Below are 23,143 nucleotides of genomic sequence, written 5' to 3'. Positions count from 1 at the left end.
CAGCAATCATGAATACCTAATGGCTGAATTAGACATCATGAATACGGTAATAAAATGTGCATTCATGGGTGATCATAGTAACAGTAATAAAAGCAAATAACAGCTAATAAATGTCTCTGTCATGCTGGAAATGATGATAAATGCTTTATATAGATTATCACATATAATCCTCAGAGTATAAAAATTAGATAAAATTATAAATCCATCTTTCAGATATGGAAAATGAATTTCAGGGAAGTTATATAGTTGTGTATTGCCCTACTTTGTGAGTAAGGAATCTCTGGCTCCAGTACAAATATATTCTTGTGAAAATTATCAGTCTCTGTGATAAATTTCACAAATATCATAGATTAAGATAAACCATTCTGAACTTGAAATTTTATGAGTCCAAATTTAAATAAGTAGTCATGGACACAAATACTAGCTTCATAGTAAAGTGGAATGGTAAGGTCCTTGCATTCCTAATTTATAATGCAAAGTAAGGAATGCACATTCACATTAAAAATAAATAAACAAACAAAGCTGGAGTGATGACTTGTAACCTTCAGTTTTATCTAATAAGAAAGGATAGTTGTTTCATATTTGTGTAGTAACATATTATCTTTCCCAAAGGTTATCTCAATCCCTTATGACAGTTTTATGTGTAGAAAGTTGCTTAGGGTTATAATTTTGCATACAGAATACTATTAGGGTTTGGTGATGTCTGTTTTAGGATTTCAAATATCATACAGGTAAATTCTGGACTGGTTACCTTTACCACGTTGAGCCATGAGATATTACATTACCAATAGTTATTTTTCCAGGAATAAATAATATTACACTCTTTATTCTACAATTTTTATTAGTTGTTACTTTTCTTCTCCTTATTAATTTGTGTTTCATCAGTGTTCAATCCTTAAATCAATTGTTGCAGACTCAGAGTAAAGGTCTAAACATTTAGCAGTTTCCCACAACCAAAATAGTGACCTAACCCAAGTTACTTGAATTCTTTCTTTTGCAAATATCTAAATAGCCAGCTGAGATGGATCAGCTATGTAATGGAAAATTCTATATCCTTTTACCATAAACACCTTGCAAGACTTTACCTGTCTGATGATGAGCTTCAGCAAAATCATGACACAAATGGCAGCACATAGGAAGGATCAGTAAGGAAGAAGGAAATGATAGTGATGGGGGGGGGGGGGGGCGGGTGGAAGTAGATATGCAGCAGTCTACACCATATATCATGAATCTTTCTTAGACCAGATCAGAAATTTAAAAGTTGGGGACTCCTGGGTGGCTCAGTCAATTGAGTATCTGACTCTTGATTTTGACTCAGGTCATGATATCACAGTCCATGAGTTTGATCCCTGTATTGCTCTCTGTGTTGACAACAAAAAGCTTGCTTGGGATTCTCTCCCTCCCTCTCTCTGTTGCTCCCTTCCTCACATATGCTCTCTCTCTCTCAAAGTAAATAAATAAGCATAGAAAAAACAAGGAAATATATAGGTAAATTTGCACAAAATTGTAACCTGGTAGCATGAACTGGGTGTTTTATAATGCATTTGGTATCCTTCAAACTTGCCATAGAAACCATAATTCCACTTACCCACTAGGATAAATAAAGTGAACTCATGAGAAATAAAAATTTTAGTATCATATTTCAGTAGTTTTAAGGATATAGGTGATTGCAAGACACAAGAAAAGCATAAAGCCTCATAAAATGGGTGCAGCTCACCAGACCTTCTTTATCCTATTAAGATGGACTATGAGCATGACATATGTTTCCATTTGTTTGTATTATCTTCAATTTTCTTCATCAATGTCTTATGTCCTCAGAGTACAGGTCTTTCATGTCTTTGGCTAAATTTAGTCTTAGGTATTTTATTCTTACTGATGTCAATAGGATAATTTTCTTAATTTCTCTTCAGGCTCCTTTTTTATTTATATATAGAAAAGCAACAGATAGATATATAGATGTAGATATAGATATAGATATATAGATATAATTTTTGTAGGCTGTAACTTTACTGAATTCATTTGCCAGTTCTATAGTGCTTGGGGGATTCTTTAGGGCTTTTTATGTACTATCATGTGATCTGTAAATAGGTAGGTTTTACTTTTTCTTTACACATTTGGTTGTGATTTATTTATTTATTTATTTAGTCTGATTGCTGCAGCCAGGATTTCCAGTGCTATGTTGAAGAAAAGTGCTGAGAATGGACATCCTTGCATTGTTTCTGATCTTAGAGGAAAGCTTTCAGTTGTTCCCCATTAAGTATGATATTAGCTGTTGGTGCGGATATGAAGAAAAGGGAATACTTGTGTACTATTGGTAAAAATGTAAATTGATTCAGCCACTATGGAAAACAGTATGGAAGTTCCTCCGAATATTAGGAAAAAAAGAAATACCATATGATCCAGTAATTTCACTGCTGAGTATTCACCCAAGAAAGCCAAAACACTAACTCAAAAAGATATTTGCATGCTATGTTTATTGCAACATTGTTTTATTATGTTTATTACAGACAAGATAGGGAAACAACCTAAATGTCCATCAATATGTGATTGGACAGAGAAAATATGATATATATACACAATAGAATATTACTCATTGATAAAAGAGCATAAAATCTTGTCATTCACAACATTGATGAACATAGAACGTATCATGTTAAATGAAATTAGTTGGACACAAAGACAATCACCATATGTTTTTACTCATAATTGGGATATAAACAACGAAACAAAACAAAGGCAAACAAAAATAGAAACAGGCATGTACAGAGAACAAACTGGTGGTTCCCAGAGGGGTGGGGATGGTGGATGAGCAAAATATCTGAAAGAGATTAAGCGGTACAATCCCCTTTTATAAAATATGTAAGTCACTGGGATGAAAGGTATAGCATAGGGAATAGAGTCAATAATATTGTAATAATTTTGTATGGTGACAGATGGAAACTACACTTACCATGGTGAGCATTGTGTAATATATAGATTACACACAATGTTCACTGTTGTATCCCTGAAACTCATGTATATTAACTCTACTTCAAATTTAAAAAAAAAATAAAGAAAGAAAGAAAGAAGGAAAGAAAGAAAGAAAGAAAGAAAGAAAGAAAGAAAGAAAGAAAGAAAGAAAAAAGAAAACCATGCCATGACCTACATGTAACATATGATGTCTCCAAATCATACTTGATGGATATTACCTTGCACAGAAGGAGGAACTTAGATCAAGAAACTGTTCCACTCAGTATACACTTGATCTTAGCCAAAAGGCCGAGAAGCGATTCCACTCAGTATAAAATGACTATATAATTGGTACCTATGTTTCAGCATCCTTGCCTACTTACCCATTAATTCTAAATTTATTTACCATAAGCAATCCAGAGAAGTGGGATATATCCTCCTAAACACATTCCATAAGTAACACTTTTAGTTCCCTTTCTGCTAGAAATTACTGTCAGAAGATCTCATTAGATCTCATTAATTACAAAAAAAAAAAAAAAGATTTGATCTGGTTATTTCTTTTTACATGTGTCATTAGAAGAGGAAAGATTAGGCACAGACTTACCTGCTAACATTTCCTTCCCAGCCACTCATAAGATTGGGCAGATGAGGAACCATAGATGTCACAGATAATTGTTTGAGTGGTTGTTTTACTATAGGATGTGAATATAGATACCCCAGAACATTTAAGAGTGACAAGGAAGTTTTGATAAAAAAATAAATTGTTCCTTTTTCCCTAATCTCTTAGTTTTTATTCTCTATACTGCTACCACTGTACTGTTATAATTTATATAAAAAAGAGAAGACTTTGAATATAAACTAAACAAACCATATACCACTTAAAAATGAGTTAAGTTTTATCCCTTGAACTTTCATCTCATTTTGTAACAATTAAACAAAACATGCTTAATAAAGAAATAGAGAAATATGAAAAATTCAAGTTTTGGAAGTATAGCTATAAAAACACTCAAGAACAGAATAAATGTAAAAGCTAATTAATTAAAGCAAATGCAAATACCATGTGAAAATATTAAGAAAAGGTTAGACTATAAATGTGTTCAGTGTTCAGTGCTTTTATTAACTTATATTTCACAAAGAAGAAAGAGCCAATTATATCATATTTTTTCTAAAATATTGAAATAGTTATAAATTCTATTGTTAAATTAAGAAAATGATCTGCAATACATATACATCTAAAGAGGAAGCAAGGAACTATAACCTATTTCAGAAGTACCCTCATTGTGGGATCTAGCATAATTTATCTGTTTATAAAAATTTTGTGTTCTAATAGGCCCAGACATCTAAGAGGTTTTTTTTTTTAGAAAATTTCACTGCAAAGAAATATAAAAAAATTTCTCTCTTTCTGTCTCTCTATCTGCCTTTCAATATATAATCCACTGATGTTCATATAACTTATTTTTATAATAAAATTAAAGAATGTTTAAAGTGTTCTTAATATTTATTCAAAATGGATAAAAGATAATATTCCAAGCTTTTTAATGTAGATATAAAAATGATAGTGTAAATCCTATATGTGGACTTGAAAAATGCATATCACATATTGTTTTGTGAAAGAAAATAGTGCACTAAAGAGCATGTAAGGATTCATATCATCTTTGTAAAATATGTATGTGCTCACACATTTATCTATATTTGTATGTTAGAAAAATATAAAATATATAATGCAAAATATAATAAAGTAATTAACTCTGGTTATTGGGATCATCAGCAATTTTTACAATTTTCTTCTTCATTTCGTTTGACTTCAGATTGGATTTTTTTTTCTTTACATACCATAAAATCATCTCTTTTCTTTTTTTAATTTTTTTAACGTTTTATTTATTTTTGAGACAGGGAGAGACAGAGCAGGAACAGGGGAGGGTCGGAGAGAGGGAGACACAGAATCTGAAACAGGCTCCAGGCTCTGAGCTGTCAGCACAGAGCCCCACGCGGGGCTCGAACTCATGGACCGCGAGATCATGAACTGAGCCGAAGTTGGCCACTTAACCGACTGAGCCACCCAGGCGCCCCTAAAATCATCTCTTTTCTAATGTTATTTTCCATCCACTCTTTTGTAGAAAGCATCTTCTTCATTCACACAGAATAACTTCTAGATCTTGGAATCTGTCATTATGCATTAGGCTTTTCTGGCTATCATATACTTTCTCTCCTTATAATTCAGTAAAAACAATCTTACCTTCCTGTATTTCACCTTCCAAAATTAAAGTTTTCCATCTACCAGTAAAATGCCTTTGATTGCCATGTTTCTTTACATCTATTGGCTTCTGTATTAATACTCATCACAGAATTTTTCACACTAGTTCTAGATATTTTGTCTCATCTTCATATGTTCGTGGCCTGGAATTTTAAGTCTTTGGTCATAATTTTGTATTTAAAAAATTTCCTTGTTGTAAACATTATTGATTTAGTTTTCCTTTTTTTTTTTTTTTTTTTGGTAAGCCCCCTAACAATAAAGTTTCAAGCCCTTTGTTACATAACTGTTTTTTCTTCACAACTAAGTAAATATAAGTTATGGAAAGACCATTACCCATATCTATAGAGATGCATTTCAGCTGGTATTGTGTTCAGCAGGATGTCCGTATACCCCAGTGACTTTTACCAACATACTCGGCAGATAATCCATGATATAGCAATATTGTTGCTTCAATTATTATGGGAAGAAAAGGTGTTGGTAAAGTTACTTATTAGCACAGGAAAAATTGGTAACTAGAGAATAGAATTTGTTACATTGTGCCATGTTTCAGGCAATATTTTAATATCACAGAAGTGAAATATATGTGTAAAATTACATTAACATTCTATTAATCCAAATAGCATCCATTTGGGCAGAGCAGTGTGGATCTGATTCTAGATATTTCTGTATGCAAAAAGTGTGATATCACACTGATTTGTTAAATCAAATAAATCTGGTGGTGTCTGGGTGGCTCAATTGGTTGAGCATCCAAGTCTTGACCTTGACTCAGCCACTAAGAGTGGGGAACTTGCTGGGGATTCTCTCTCTCTCCCACTCCCTCTGATCCTCCACCTCACTGTCTCTCAAAATAAAAAAAATAAATAAACAAACTTAAAAAAATAAATCTGATGGTGAATAGCACTCAATGTTTCTGCCAGTATAGTGAATAATCAATTTGCAGTCATAATCGGGAGTCTTTGTTCTTTCTTAGTATCTAATGCACCCTGGGTGTAAACAAAATCTTTGTTTTATGATACCATTATGTATTTTTATATTTGCCACATTTTATGGTTCTCCAACTACGGTGATCTGTGCCAAGGCCAGGGAAGTCTCCTCCCTCAGACATGTGTAAAATCACCCAACTCCTTTTCAGGTTGTTCCAGAGCACAGGTGGATATTCATTATCATTGGGTCAGAAATATTTTTCTACTCCCTCAACATCTGAGGGGCTTTACTTCTTTGGTTAAATACTTTATGTATATTTTACATAAAGAAAAGTGCACATATTTTATGAATACAGCTGAACATATTTTACAAACTTCACACACCCATTTTATCAGCATCTAGAATATGTAGAACAAATCACACCCCAGAACCTCCTTTACAACTCAACACTGAACATAATTGTTATCCTGACTTCTGAAAACATCCTGTTTTAAATATTTATAGAAGATGAATGACATTTTACAGGGTACATCCTGTATGTCCAGTTTCTTGTGCTTAATATTGTCTCTGAGATTCACATCTGTTGTTGGATATAGTTACAAAATATCCATTCCAGGTGTGATTTATAGGGTCTAGTTGTTTGAATATGCAAAATGTTTTAACAGTTAAAGACATTTTGAGAGTGTGTAGATGATGATAGATAGATGATAGATAGATAGATAGATAGATAGATAGATAGATGATAGAATATTTCTCCTCTAATCAATTTTAAACATCCTATAGATCAAATGTGGCACATTGATAATGAAATACTGACTTTCATTCAGTGTTTTAGTTTTCTATTATTGCACATACAGATTACCATAAGCCTAATAGCTTAAAAGCACAAATTGCACGTTTTTATAGGTCAGACTTACTGAAATAAAATTATGGTGTCTCATGGCTATGTTATCGTCTCAAATCTTTAGGGAAAAATCTGTTTCCTTGCATTTTCCAGCTTCTAGAGGTTTCCCACATTCCTTGAATCATGGGCCTCCTTACTTTATCTTTAAAAGTCAACATAGGGGCGCCTGGGTGGCTCAGTCGGTTAAGCGTCCGACTTCAGCTCAGGTCACGATCTCACGGTCCGTGAGTTCGAGCCCCGCGTAGGGCTCTGGGCTGATGATGGCCCAGAGCCTGGAGCCTGCTTCCGATTCTGTGTCTCCCTCTCTCTCTGCCCCTCCCCCGTTCATGCTCTGTCTCTGTCTCAAAAATGGATAAACGTTAAAAAAATAAAAAAAAAAATTAAAAAAAAAAAAAAAAAAGTCAACATTGCCCAGTAAGGTTCATCTCATCGGGCCATCTTTCTAATTTTCTGACTACAGTTGAGAAAGGCTCTCATTTTTTAAGATTTTATGTGATTACATTGAGCCCAACTGGATTATCTAGGATATCCTCTCCATATCAAGGTCTATAAATTTAATTCTATCACCAATGTCCTTTTTTTCCATATAAATAACATATTCATATATTCTGGGTACAAACATGGACTTTTGAGTATCCATGAATTGCCATTATATGACGGATTCCCAATGTTTTTTTTTTTTTTTTTTAACTTTAATGTTTATTTATTTTTGAGAGAGACAGAGAGAGAGACAGAGTATGAACGGGGGCAGGGGCAGAGAGAGGGAGACACAGAATCCAAAGCAGGTATCAGGCTTCGAGTTGCCAGCACATAGCCTGACATGGGTTTCAAACCCACGAACCACGAGATCATGAGCTGAGTCGAAGTCAGACGCTTAACTGATTGAGCCACCCAGGCCTCCCATCAATGTTCTTATTTCTAAGAAAACTACACTTTACATGAAAATTCCCAAATATATATATTCCCAAATATATATATATAATCATATTTTATATTGTACATCTAGCATTTGTATAATACAAATCAATGACTTGAAAATGAGACAGATACACAAATCATTTTTCTAAGAAATCAATATATATTTACTGTCATTGAAAATTTTCTCTGCATATTACACAAATTCAGTATTTTTTTTCTTCTGAAAATAGTTATTTATGATGAAAAATACCTATGTGTACAGAAATAGAATTATTAAATACAATTTATTATAATCCATTGCCAGGAGAATGAATTATGAAGAAACTCAATGCAAATACAGAACCAGTTTTTGGAGACTCAGAATAATGATGATTAAACTCAGTCCATCAATATATCTTAAATATTTTTTTACTTCAATATCAAGTAACATACAATTTATTTCAATAAGGTTCCTTCACGCTGGCCAATATCTTTAAAAATGACAGAAGTACCTCAGGGCACCTGAGTGGCTCAGTCGGTTAAGCATCCGACTTGGGTGCAGGTCATGATCTTACTGCTCATGAGTTTGAGCCCCGCATTGGGCTCTGTGCTGACAGCTTGGAGCCTGGAGCTGGCTTCAGATTCTGTCAGCACAGATCCCTATGTGGGGTTTGAACTCACAGAATGCATGATCATGACCTGAGCTGAAGTCAGATGCTTAACTGACTGAGCCACCCAGGTGCCCCTAAAATTTTTTTTAAATGACAGAAGTACTTCAAAGATATGGCAATTTCAGTTCTGAACCATGGCACCAAAGTAAATATAATAAATTGAATCAAAGTTATGTTTATACTCTAGGCTAGTAAGTGTGCAATAGTATTATGTCTACAGAAAAACTTAAATACTTAATTTAAATATTTATTGGTAAAAAATACTCACCATCATCTGAGTTTTGAGTGAGTTATAAACTTTTTGCTGGTGGGTGGTCTTACCTTGAGGTTGATGGCTTCTGACTAATCAGGGTTGATCAAGGTGGAGGTGGCTGTGGAAATTTCTTAATATAAAACAACAACAGGGGAGTCTGGGTGGCTTATTCAGTTAAGTGACCAACTCTTGATTTGGGTTCAGGTCAAGATCTCACATTAGTGATTTTCAGCCCCATGTCGGGCTCTGCACTGACAGTGTAGAGCCTGCTTGGGATACTCTGTCTCTCTCCCTCTCTCAGCCACCCACCCTCTCTGTCTCAAATATAAGTAACATTTAAAAAAAAAAAAACAATAGTAAAATATGCTGTAACTATTGACCTTTCTCTTCATGGATGATTTCTCTGTAATAATTAATGCTTTTGTCAGCATTTTACCCACAGTATAACTTCTTTCAAAGTTGGAGTAAATCCTTTAAAACCCTGCCTGGTTATCAACTAAGTTTATGTCATATTCTAAATCCACTTGTAGTTATTTCAACAATTTTCATAGTTTCTCACCAGTAGATTCCAGGTCAAAAAAAAATTCTTTGTTCAGCAGTAAGAAGCCACTCTTTATCCATTAAAGTTTATTATGAGATTGCAACAATTAAGTAACATTGTCAGGCTTCATTTATTTATTTATTTATTTATTTATTATATTTTAAATTTAAATCTGAGTTAGTTAACAGTGTAATAATGATTTCAGGACTAGAATTTAGGGATTCATCACTTACGTATAACATCCAGTGCTCATCCCCACATGTGACCTCCTTAATTCCCATCACTCATTTAGCCCAGCCCCCTACCCAACACCCCTCCATCAACTCTCAGTTTGTTTTCGGCATTTAAGAGTCTCTTATGGTTTTTCTCCCCATCTGTTTTTACCTTATTTTTGTTTACCTTATGCTATGTTCATCTGTTCTACTTCTTAAATTCCACTTATGAGTGAAATTGTATCTTTCGTTCTCTCACTGACTTATTCACTTATACACTCTAGTTCCATCCATGTTGTTGCAAATGGTAAGATTTCATTCTTTTTGATTGCAGACTAATATTAGAGTGTGTATGTGTGTGTGTGTGTGTGTGTGTGTGTGTGTGTGTGTGTGTATACCACATCTTCTTTATTCATTCATCAGTCAATGGACATTCTGGCTCTTCCCATACTTTGGCTATTGTCAATAGCACTGCTATAAACATTGGGGGGCATGGGGGCGCCTGGGTGGCGCAGTCGGTTAAGCGTCCGACTTCAGCCAGGTCACGATCTCGCGGTCTGTGAGTTCGAGCCCCGCGTTGGGCTCTGGGCTGATGGCTCAGAGCCTGGAGCCTGTTTCCGATTCTGTGTCTCCCTCTCTCTCTGCCCCTCCCTCGTTCATGCTCTGTCTCTCTCTGTCCCAAAAATAAATAAAAACGTTGAAAAAAAATTAAAAAAAAAAAAAACATTGGGGGGCATGTGCCGCTTTGAATCAGCAATTTTTTATCCTTTGATTAATTATATAGTAGTGCCATTTTGGGGCCACAAGGTAGTTTTATATTTAAATTTTTGAGGAACCTCCACACTTTCCAGAGTGGCTGCACCAGTTTGCATTCCCCAACAGCAGTGCAAAAGGGTTCCTCTTTCTCTGCATCCTCATCAAAATCTGTTGCCTGAGTTGTTATTTTTAGCCATTCTGACAGGTGTGAAGTGGTGTCTCAGTGTGGTTTTGATTTTTATTCCCCTGCTGATGAGTGATGTTGAGGATGTTTTCATGTATCTGTTATCCATCTGGATGTCTTCTTTGGAAGAGTGCCTGTTCATGTTTGTTGCCCATTTCTTGATTGGATTATTTGTTTTTTGGGTGTTTAGCTTGATAAATTCTTTATGCAGTTTGGATACTAACCTTTTATTTGATATGTCATTTGCAAATATCTTCTCTCATTCCATCTATTGTCTTTTAATTTTGTTGACTGTTTCCTTTGCTGTGCAGAATATTTTTACCTCGATGAGTCCCAATAGTTCATTTTGGGTTTTGTTTCCCTTGCCTCATGAGACATGTCAAGTAAGAAGTTGCTATGGCTAAAATCAGAGAGTTTGTTGCCTATTTTCTTTCTAGGATTTTAATAGCTTCTTGTACTATGTTTAGGTCTTTCACCCATTTTGAGTTTATTTTGTGTGGTGTAAGAAAGTGGTCTAGGTTTATTCTTCTGCATGTCACTGTACACTTCTCCCAACACTATCTGTTGAGGAGACTGTATCTTTCCATTGACTATTCTTTCCTGCATTGTCAAGGATTACTTGGCCATATGCTTCTAGGTCCATTTCTGGGTTCTCTATTCTATTCTATTGACTTATTTGTCTTTTTGTGCCACTACCATCCTATGCTAATGATTAGAGCTTTGTAACATACCTTGAAGTATGGAATTGTGATGCCTCCAGCTTTTGTTTTCTGTTTCAACATTACTTTGGCTATGTGGGGGACTTTTCTGGTTCCATACAACTTTTAGAATTGTTTGTTCCAGCTCTGTGAAGAATGCTGATGTTATTTTATAGGAATTGCATTGAATATGTAGATTGCTTTGGGTAGTATCAACATTTTAACAACATTTGTTTTTCTAATCCATGAACATGGAATGTTTTTCCATTTTTTGTGTCTTCTTCATTGTCCTTCAATAAGCTTTCTGTAGTTTTCAGTGTATAGATTTTTAACTCTTTGGTTAGATTTATTTCTAGGTATTTTACAGTCTTTGGAGTAATTATAAATGGAATTAATTCCTTGATTTCTCTTTCTGCTACTTCATTAATGGTGTATAGAGATGCAGTTGAATACTGTACATTGAATTCATATCCTACAATTTTGCTGAACTCATGGATCAGTTAGCAGGTTTTTGGTGGAGTCTTTTGGGTTTTTCACAAAGAGTATCATGTCTTCTGCAAAGAGGGAAAGCTTAACTTCCTCCTTGCCAATTTGGAATCTCTTTATTACTTTTTGCTGTTTGATTGCTAAGGCTAGGACTTCCAACACTATCTTGAATAACAGTGGTGAGAGTGGCCATCCTTGTCATGTTCCTGACCTTAGGTGGAAAGCTTTGTTTTTCCCCATCGAGGATGATATTAGTTGTGGGTGCTTCATATATGTCCTTTATGATCTTCAGGTATGTTTCTTCTATCACTACTTTCTTAAGGGTTTTTATCAAGAAAGGATGCTGTATTTTGTTAAATGTTTTTCTGCATCTGTTTAGAGGATCATGTGGTTCTTATTCTGTCTTTTATTGATGTGATGTATCACATTGATTGATTTGCAGATATTGAACCAAACTTGTATCCCAGGAATAAATACCACTTGATTGTGGTGAATAAGTTTTGCAATGTATCATTGGAGCCTGTTTTATAGTGTTCTGTTGAGAATTTTTGCATCCATGTTCATCAGGGAAACTGGTCTGTATTTTTCCTTTTTTGTGGGGTCTTTGATTTTTTTTTTCAATATATGAAATTTATTGCCAAAATGGTTTCCATACAACACCCAGTGCTCATCCCAAAAGGTGCCCTCCCCAATACCCATCACCTACCCTCCCCTCCCTCCCACCCCCCATCAACCCTCAGTTTGTTCTCAGTTTTTAAGAGTCTTTCATGCTTTGGCTCTTTCCCACTCTAACCTCTTTTTTTTTTTCCTTCCCCTCCCCCATGGGTTTCTGTTAAGTTTCTCAGGATCCACATAAGAGTGAAAACATATGATATCTGTCTTTCTCTGTATGGCTTATTTCACTTAGCATCACACGGGGTCTTTGATTTTTGAATCAAAGTACTGTTGGCTCCATAGAATGAGTTTGGAAGTTTTCCATTCCATTTCTAATTCTTGGATTCAGCTTGAAAAGAATAAGTGTAAGCCCTCTTTAAACATTTTATGGAATTCCCATGGAATGCCATCCAGCCCTGGACTCTTGTTTGTTGGGAGATTTTTTGATTACTGATTCAAGTTATTTACTGAGTTATGGGTATGTGTAAATTTTCTATTTCTTCCTGTTTCAGTTTTGATAGTTTATATATTTCTAGATATTTGTCCATTTAGACAAGGCAGAAAATCAGTGATATAAAAGACAAAATTATGGAGAATAATGAAGCAGAAAAAAAGAAGGCAACATAGGCAAGAGATTACAAAACAAGACTTAGAGAAATCAGTAACTTATTAAAAGGGAACAACATTTGAATGATACTTCATAGGAGTCCAAGATGGGGAAAAGAGAGAAAAAGGGGAAGAGAGTTTATTGGAGCAAATAATAGCAAATAACTTTCCTAATCTGGGGAAGGACACAGACATCAAAATCCAAGAAGCACAGAGAACTTTCATTAGATTCAACAGGAATCCACCATGACCAAGGCATATCATAGTTAAAGTCACAAAATATACAGACAAGGAAAGGATTATGAAAGTAGCAAGAGAAAAAAGTCCTTAACCCATAGAGGAAGACAGATCTGGTTCATAGCAGACTCATCCACAGAAACTTGGAAGGTCAGAAAGGAGTGGTAGGATATATTATGCATGCTAAATTGGAAATATATATAGCCAAGAATTCTTTATACAGCAAGCTTCTCATTCAAAATAGAAGGAGAGATAAAGAGTTTCTGAGATAAACAAAAATTAAGGAAGTTAGTAACCACTAAACCAGTCCTGCAAGAAATTTTAAGGGTGTCCTTTGAGTGGAGAAAAGACAAAGCAAAACAAAATGAAAAAAGTAATGAAGACTAAAACTGTTCAGAGATCAGAAACACTAATTCAACAAGTAACACAATGGCACAACTTCATATCTTTCAGTACTCACTCTCAATGTAAATGGACTAAATGTTCCAATCAAAAGACATAGGGCATCAGAATGAAGAATAAACCAAGACCCATCTATATTTTGTTTACAAGAGACCCATTTTAGACCTAAGGACACCTTCAAATTGAAAGGGAATGGAGAACCATCTATCATGCTAATGATCACTAAAATAAAGTTGGAATAGTCATACTCATATCATACAAACTAGATTTTAAAATAAAGACTGTACCAAGAGATGAAGAAGGACATTATATCATAGTTAAGGTGTCTATCAACCAAGAAGCCCTAACAGTTGTAAATATGTATGCCCCCAATATAACGCACCCAAATATAAAATTTGATTAATCACAAACATAATAAAAACTCATTAATAATGATACCATAATAGTAGGGACTTCAATACCCAACTTACAGTAACGGACAGATCAGGTAAGTAGAAAATCAAAAAGGAAACAATGGCTCTGAATAACACATTGGACCATGGACTTAACAGATTTATTCAGAACATTTCATCCTAAAGCATCAGAATGCACATTCTTCTAGAGTGCACATGGAACATTCTCCAGAATAGATCACATAGTGGGTAACAAATCAGCCCTCAACAATTACAAAAAGATTGATATCATACCATGCATATTTTCAGACCACAACACTATGAAACTCAGAATCAACCCGAAGGAAAAAAAATGGAAAGAGCATGAATACTTGGAGATTAAAGAACATCCCACTAAGGAATGAATGGGTGAGCCAAAACATTAAAGACAAAATTAAAAATTACATGGAAGCCAATGAAAATGTAAACACAAAAGTCCAAAACCTCTGGGATGCAGCAATGTTGGTTATAAAAGGGAAGTCTATAGCAACCCAAGCCTTTCTAATTAAGGAATGGGGGTCTCAAATACACAGCTTAATCCTACACCTAGAAAAATGCTGGAAAAAGAATAGCAAATAAAACCCAAACCTAGATGAAGAAGAGAAATAATAAAGATTTGAGCAGAAATCACTAATATAAAAATAATTTAAAAAAAGAAAAAAGAAACAAAAAGAAAAACAAAAGCATTAGAACAAATCAATGAAACCAGTAACTGGTTCTTTGAAAGAATTAACAAGTTGATAGTTGATAACAGCCAGATTGATCATAAAGAGAAAGGAAAGGACCCAAACAAATAAAATCACGAATGAGAGATCGCAACCAACACTGTGAAAATACAAACAGTAATAAAAGAATTTATGAGCAATTACATGCCAACAAATTATGCAATCTGAAAGAAAAGGCTTCACTTCCAATTAGAGTTCTCTTGTTGTTTCTACCAAATCTGCAGTTATTTGCTGCCCTGAAAGCAAGAAACCCTCAAAGTCACCCATGAAGTTTAAAATCACTTTCATTTAAATTCTTGTTGATGTTTGACCTCTTATCGTGACTTATGAAGATTCTTAACAGCACCTAATGGTGAATCATTTCCAGAAGGATTTCAATTTACACCCCCAACACCATCCATCAGATGAATCACTTATCATGATAGTTATATCCTTATGGTACGTACTTCTAAAATAAGAAAATTTGAAAATCAAAATTACTTCTTGATCCATGGGGTACAGAATAAATGTTGTGTTATCAGGCATAAAAACAATGTCCATCTCATTTTACACCTTCATTGGAGCTCTTGGGTGACGAGATGCATTGTCAATGAATAGTAATATTTTAAAATCAATGTTTTTTGTTTGTTTTCTGAGCAGTATTTCTCAAGAATAGGTTTAAACTTTTAATACCATGTTGGCAACAGATGTGCTGTCATGCAGGCTTTGTTGTTCTATTTATAAATCAGAGGCATAGAGTTAGAATAGTTTTTTAGTATCCTAGGATTTTCACTCTTGTAAATGACAATTGGCTTCAAGTTAATGTCACCAGATACATTAGTGCCTAAAGGAGAGATAGCCTATCCTTTGAAGACTCAAAGGCAAACACAGACTTCTATTCTCAAGGTATGAAAGTACTATATAACATCTTCCAATATAAGGTTGTTTCATCTGCATTGAAAATCTGTTTTTTAGTGTAACCACCTTTATTAATTATCATAGCTAGTTCTGCCGGATACTTTTTTGAAGATTTCATTTAAATTCCATTATTTAATATACAGTGACACATTAGTTGCAGGTGTACAATTTGATGATTTAATACTTGCATAAAAACCCAGTGCTCATCACAACAAGTGCACTTCTTAATCACCACTATATCCTTAACCCAAACACCCCACATTGGTCTGGTACCCATTAGTTGGTTCTTTATAGCTAAAAGCCTGATTCTGGGTTTGCTTTTCTCTCTTTTTTCCCTTTGATATTTGTTTTGTTTCTTAAATTCCACATATGAGTGAAATCATTTCTCTTTCTCCGACTGACTTATTTTTCTTCGCATAATATTCTGTAGCTCCATCCATGTAGTTGCAAATGACAAGATTTCATTTCTTTATGGCTGAGTAATAGCCCATTGTATATATTCACTGCTTCTTCCTTATTCATTCTTTAGCTGATGGACAATTGGGTTCTTTCCATAATCTGGCTATTAGAAATAATGTTGCTAGGGGCGCCTGGGTGGCGCAGTCGGTTAAGCGTCCGGCTTCAGCCAGGTCACGATCTCGCGGTCCGTGAGTTCGAGCCCCGCGTCAGGCTCTGGGCTGATGGCTCGGAGCCTGGAGCCTGTTTCCGATTCTGTGTCTCCCTCTCTCTCTGCCCCTCCCCCGTTCATGCTCTGTCTCTCTCTGTCCCAAAAATAAATAAAAAAAAAAAAAAAAAAAAAAAAAGAAATAATGTTGCTATAAACATTGGGTTGCATTCATCCTTTTGAATTAGTATCTTTGTATTTGGGGGTAAATATCTCCTAATGCAATTACTGGATTATAATCTAGCTCTATTTTTAACTTTTTCGGGAACCTCCATACTGTTTTCCAAAATTGCTATGAATTTCCACCAAGAGTCTAAGAGGGTTCCCTTTCTCTGCATCTTTGCCTACACCTGTTGCTTCTTGTGCTGTTAATTTTAGCCATTCTGACAGGTGAGAGGTGCTTGCTCATCTTGGTTTTGATTTGCATTTCCCTAATGTTGAATGATGTTGAGTATATTTTCATTTTTCTATCAGCCATCTGTATATCTTCTTTGATAAAAGATCTACTCATGTCTTCTCATTATTTAATTGGATTATTCATTTTTTGGGTATTGAGTTATATATGTTCTTTATATATTTTTAAAACTAACCCTACATTGGGCAGGCCATTTGCAAATATATTCTCCCATTCCTTAGGTTGCCTTTTAGATTTGTTGTTTCTTTCACTGTGCAGGCAGAAGCTTTTCATATTGATAATGTCCAATCATGTATTTTTTCTATTATTTCCCTTGCCTCAGGAGACATATCTAGTAATAAGTTGCTATGTCTGATGTCAAAGAATTTAGTGCCTGTGATTTATTCTAGGATTTCTATGATTCAGTCTCACATTTAAGTCTATAATCCATTTTGAATTTATTTTTGTATATGGTATAAGAGAGTGGTTCAACTTCATTCTTCTGCATGTTGTTGTACAGTTTTCCCAACACCATTTGTTGAAAAGACTCTCTTTTTTATTGGATATTCTTTCCTACTTTTTAAAAATATTTTTTAATTTTTAAAAATATTTAGTTTTCTTTTCCTTTGGAGGAGAGAGAGAGAGAGAGAGAGAGAGAGAATGAGTGGGGGAGGGGCAAAGAGAGAGAAAGACAGACACAGAATCTGAAGCAGGCTCCAGGCTCTGAGATGTCAGCACAGAGCATGACACAGAGCTTGAACTCACTGACCATCAGATCATGACTTGAGCTGAAGTCAGAAGCTTGACGAACTTAGCCACCCAGGCACCCCTCACCGGATATTCTTTCCTGCTTTATAGAAGATTAATTGACTATATAGTTGTGGACTTCTTTCTGGTATTTCAATTCTGGTTTATTGGTGTATATGTTTATTTTTGTGCCAGTAAGATGTTGTTTTTTTTACTACAACCTTGTAATATAACTTGAAGTCTGGAATTGTGATGCCTCCATAATGTGTTCACTTTTCTAGATTGCTTTCGCTATTCAAGTCTTTTGTGTTTCCATGTAATTTAGAGGATTGTTTGTTCTAGATCTGTGAAAAAATGCTGGTGGTATATTGATGGGGATTGCATTAAATGTGTATATTGATTTGCATAGTACAGACATTTTAACAGTCTTTGATCCTGCAATCTATGAACATGGAAATGTCTAGTACAGGTCTTTCACCTCTGGTTGTGTTTTTTCCTAGATATCTTATGCTTTTGGTGCAATTGTAAATGAGATCGGTTTCTTAATTTTCTTTTCTGCTGCTTCATTATTCATGTACATAAATGCAACAGATTTTTGTGCGTTGATTTTGTTTCCTGCAACTTTACTGAATTCACTTATTAGTTCCAGGAATTTTTGGGTGGAGTCTTTCAGATTTTTTTGTATATAATATTAAATTTGCCAATAGTGAAAGTTTTCCTTCTTACTTGCTAAATTGGATGCATTTTATTTCTCTGTTGTCTGATTGCTGTGTCTAGGACTTCCAACATTATGTTAAATGATAGTGCCGAGAGTGGACATCCATGTCTTGTTCCTAACTGTAGAGGAAAAGCTCTCAGTTTTTCCCCGTTGAAGATGACACTAGGTGTGCATTTTCCATAGATGATCTCTATTATTTTGAATTATACTTCCTCCAAACCTTCCTTGAGAGTTTTTGTTATTAAAAGATGTTGTACTTGGGGCGCCTGGGTGGCGCAGTCGGTTAAGCGTCCGACTTCAGCCAGGTCACGATCTCGCGGTCCGTGAGTTCGAGCCCCGCGTCGGGCTCTGGGCTGATGGCTCAGAGCCTGGAGCCTGTTTCCGATTCTGTATCTCCCTCTCTCTCTGCCCCTCCCCCATTCATGCTCTGTCTCTCTCTGTCCCAAAAATAAATAAACATTGAAAAAAAAATTTAAAAAAATAAAAAAAAAAAGATGTTGTACTTTGTCAACATGTATTCTACATGTATTTAAGTAATCACATTTTTTATCCTTTCTTTTATTAATGTGGTGTTTCACATTATATGAATATTGAACAACACTTTTAACCTAGGAATAAATCCTACTTGATTGTCATGAATGATTTCTTAAAATGTAGTTAGTTTTGGTTTCTTAGTATTTTATTGAGAATTTTTGCACCCTATCCATCAGGGATATTGGCCTATAGTTTTCTTATTTGTTGTTGTTGTTATCTGGTTTTGGTATCAAGGTAATGTTAGTTTCAAAGACTAAAATTCCAAGTTTTCCTTTTTTTTTCTATTTTTTTTTGTAATAGTTTGAGAAGACTTGGTGATAACTCTTATTTATTTCTTTACTCATTTTTGTACTTTAGAGAGGGAATAAGTGAGCAAGTAGTGGAAAGTGGCAGAGCTAGAGAGAGAGATCACCTTAAGCAGGCTCCACACTCCATGAATAGCCCAATGTATGGCTTGATAGGACACTGGGATCATGACCTGAGCTAAAAGTCAAGAGTCAGATCTTAACCAACTGACCCACCAAGGTGCCCCGGTCATAACTCTTCTTTAGATGTATTGTAGAATTTACCTGTGAATCCCTCTGGTCCCCTTTTGTTGGGAGATTTTTTGATTACTATTCAATTCCTATGCAAGTCATCAGTCTGTTCAAGTTTACTAATTCACACTATTTCAGTTTTGGTATTTTATAAATTTCTAGGAATTTTACCACTTCTTCTAAGTTTTCAATTTATCCACATATAGTTTTTCATAATGTACTTTTATAATTCTTTGAAATTATGTGCTGTTGCATGTTATTTCTCTGGTCCCATATTTGATTTTGTTTATTTGTGTCCTTTCACTTTTCTTTTTGATAAGTCTGGCTAGAAGTTTGTATATATTTTTTTCAAAGAACCAGTTCCTGATTTTATTGATTCATTTTATTGTGGGTTGTTTGTGTGTGTGTGTGTGTGTGTGTGTGTGTGTGTGTGGTTTCTATAACATTTATTTCTGCTCTAATCATCATTATACCCTACCTTCTGCTGGATTTAGGCTTTGTTTTTCTTTTTCTAGCTACTTTAGGTGTAAGATTAGGTTTTATATCTTAAAAATTTCTTGCTTCTTGAATTAGGCCTGTATTGTTATAAATATCCCTCATAGGACTTCTTTTGCTGCATCCCAATGATTTTGGATCATTGTGTTTATTTTTAATTCCATGTGTTTTTAAATTTTCTTCTTTCATTTCCTTGTTGATCCATTCAGTGTTTAGCAGCATGTTGTTTAACTTTCATGCATTTGTCAGTGGGGAGTTAAAGTTCCCTATTATTAGTGTATCATTATCAAATCATTCCTTTATGTTTGTTATTATTTTATATATTCGTGTGCTTCCATGTCAGGTACATAAATATTTACAATTGTTAGATCTTCATGTTAGATTGTCCCATTTATGAATATATTGTGTCCTTCTCTATCTCTTGCTATTGTCTTTCTTATAAAGTCTAGTTTGTCTGATATAAGTATTGCTTCTCTTGCTTTCTTTTGGCATTCTTTGGCAGGATAAATGTTTTTCCATACCCCCACTGTCAATCTGTACATAACTTTAAATCTAAAAGAAGTCTCTTGTAGGAAGCATATATATGGGTATTGTTTTGTTTTTATCCATACTGACACCTAAGTGTTTTCAATGGAACATTTAGTTCATTTAAAGGCAAAGTTATTATTGATAGATATGTATTTATTGTCATTTTATTATTCATTTTCTCATTGCTTCGGGGACTTCCTATGATCCTTTCTTGTCTTCCTCACTGTGTCACAGTGCCCTTTAATATTTCTTGCAGGGTTAGTTAAGTAATCACGAACTCCTTTAATTTTGTTTTTCTGGGAAATTCTTTTATTTTTATTTTTATTTTTTTTTTGATGTTTGTTTATGCTTGAAAGAAAGGACAGAGTGTGAGCGGGGGAGGGGCAGAGAGACAAAGAGACATAGAATCCAAAGCAGGATCCAGGCTCTGAGCTGTCAGCACAGAGCCTGGCTCAGGGCTCGAACTCATGAAATGTGAGATCATGACCTGAGCCGAAGTCGGATGTTCAACCAACTGAGCCACTCGGGCGCCCCTTTCTGGGAAATTCTTTATCTCTCCTTCTGTTCTGAATAATAGATAGCCTTGCTGGATAGATTATTCTTGAATACAGATTTTTTTCCACTTAGCACTTTGAATAAAATCACATTTTGTATATCTGTGTCTTCTCACTAGACTTCAGGGACACAAATGATGCCAGAAAATGTCATATAGTACCTTATGAAAAGGGGAAGTCAGATGGACAACACATTGTTTTTACTTTTGCCTTGTTGAGATGAAATCAACACATGAAATTATACATCTTAATATGTACAGTTTAGTGGCATTTAATACATTCACAGTGCTGTGCAGACATCACCTACCTCTGTCTATTTCCTTTAATTTGAGAATGCATTATGTATATTGTGTCATGTGGCATTTTACATATTAACTTTCTTAAGAGTTACTACATTATCAGTTTATCTAGAAGAGCCCAAGTTTATTTCTGATGTTCCAGTATCCTGTACAATTTACCATTCATCACAGAAAAGGACCTTCCCATTAGTATGACAAATATAAGTCAGCATATATCTGTACACTTCCAAGTAGAAACCTATGGGTTTTGTCATCAACTTGATCTAAACAATGAGGAAGCTTCTTAATTGCACTTTAATGAGTACAATTAAATTTTTCATGATAACTTTTACTATATATATCCAGTATTATTACTAGACTATGAAATGGATTATTTATATAATCATGTCAGTGAATAAAAAGATCACAATGTATGCAATATTAACTCTTTAGTTTGATAGACAATATCTTCTCATTAACAATTTCCTTAGTGCCATATTCATATCCTTATTTCTCAGACTATAGATGAGGGGGTTTATGGTGGGTGGCACCACAGTATAGAATACTGAAACTAGCAAATCAAAGAGTGATGGAGATTTGGATAAGGGGTGTAAATAGGCAAAAAACCCAGAAGAGAGAAACAGAGTCACAACAATGAGGTGAGGCAAACATGTAGAGATAGCTTTGTGCCTGCCTTCTACAGAGGGCATCCTCAGCACAGTGGAGAATACATAATAGTAAGAAATATCAATAAACACAAAACAGCCAAAATCTAACAGTAGGCTGAGGCCAATGACTACTAATTCCCCAATGTTATATGAACAGGCAAGAGAGAGGAGTTGTGGGACATCACAGAAGAACTGATTAACTTCAGGAGGCCCGCATATGGATATGGAAAAGGTAGAAGCTGTATGAAGAATTGCATTGAGACATCCACTGATCCATGAAGAGGTGGCCATCTGTATGCAAGCTTCATGGCCTATGATGATGTCATATCTGAGAGGATGGCAGATGGCAACATAGCGGTCATAAGACATGACTGTGAGTAGTGCTACTTCTGTACTGGCTAAGAGGAAGAAGAAAAAGACCTGTGAAACACATCCAAGAAAGGAAATTGTGTTTTGATTCATTAGAGAGTTCATGATGGATTTGGGAACAGTGATGGAAATGAGGCAGAGATCCAGAAAAGACAGGTTCTTCAGGAAAAAGTACATTGGAGTGTGGAGCCGATGATCCTTGGTGGTGAGGGTGATGATGAGAAGGTTCCCCAGTATGGCTGCTAGGTAAATTAGCAAAAACAGGACCGCATGTAAGATCTGGATCTCCCTAATATCTGAGAAGCCCATGAGGAAGAATGTTCCTCCAGAGGTGAAGTTTTCCATTTCTCTGGATATTTAATCAATTACTACAAAAAATAAAGTAAACAACTTAAGACTCAGCTGAAGACAATTTATTGTTGTAGTTTCTTAATTTCCCTTTCCCTTACTGTCATGTACATCTATCAAACTATATAATACCACATGAGAGTAACACCAGAAAGCCTCCATCGAGGTCATTGAACCACAGTGATAACATTGTGGAATGACTGAAGGGGGTGTCAGCCCATTCCAAATCACCCACCTCATCTATCTGTCTAGAGCAAGGACTATACTCTGGATCTCTCTAACATGGAAAGTTTTATAATGTGTATTGCAATAAGTAGTGAGACAAACCATGGAATATGAGGAATCAGCCCCAAATATAAATTCCAAATTACTCATTTAATATCCTTTAATCTTGAATAAATATCAGAGTATAAATTTATTCAATGTACAGAGTGAGCTTTCCCATTTGATTCAATTAGATAATGCATATAAAAACATCTGACATAATTCACTATCAAGAAGGCCTTTAACAAACACCATTTCTTCTATTTATCCATTCTTCCTCCATTATGCCTGAGTCAGGAAATTTTGAAAAAACTTTCAAATGGTAAGGCTTTTTTTTCTTTATTAAAAAGTTTATTTCCTTTTTG

At 34.9% G+C, this 23,143-nt stretch overlaps 1 protein-coding gene across 1 annotated transcript; it reads right to left on the bottom strand.

Annotated features, from left to right (window-relative positions):
* Positions 1–16,083: 16,083 nt before the first annotated feature.
* On the bottom strand, positions 16,084–22,511 carry LOC112856863 (olfactory receptor 14A16-like). Its single transcript, XM_025920164.2, has 2 exons — positions 21,610–22,511; positions 16,084–16,204 (listed from the first exon to the last, which is right to left on the bottom strand). Exons 1-2 carry the CDS (start codon positions 22,509–22,511, stop codon positions 16,084–16,086), a joined length of 1,023 nt encoding a protein of 340 aa, XP_025775949.2.
* Positions 22,512–23,143: the final 632 nt, after the last annotated feature.

Source organism: Puma concolor, chromosome A1 (assembly GCF_028749965.1).
Source record: "Puma concolor isolate L17-30 chromosome A1, mPumCon1.1.hap2, whole genome shotgun sequence".
Classification (NCBI taxonomy): Eukaryota; Metazoa; Chordata; class Mammalia; order Carnivora; family Felidae; genus Puma; species Puma concolor.
Note: the sequence above shows the minus strand (reverse complement) of the source record. Positions and strands in the feature narration are given on the sequence as shown.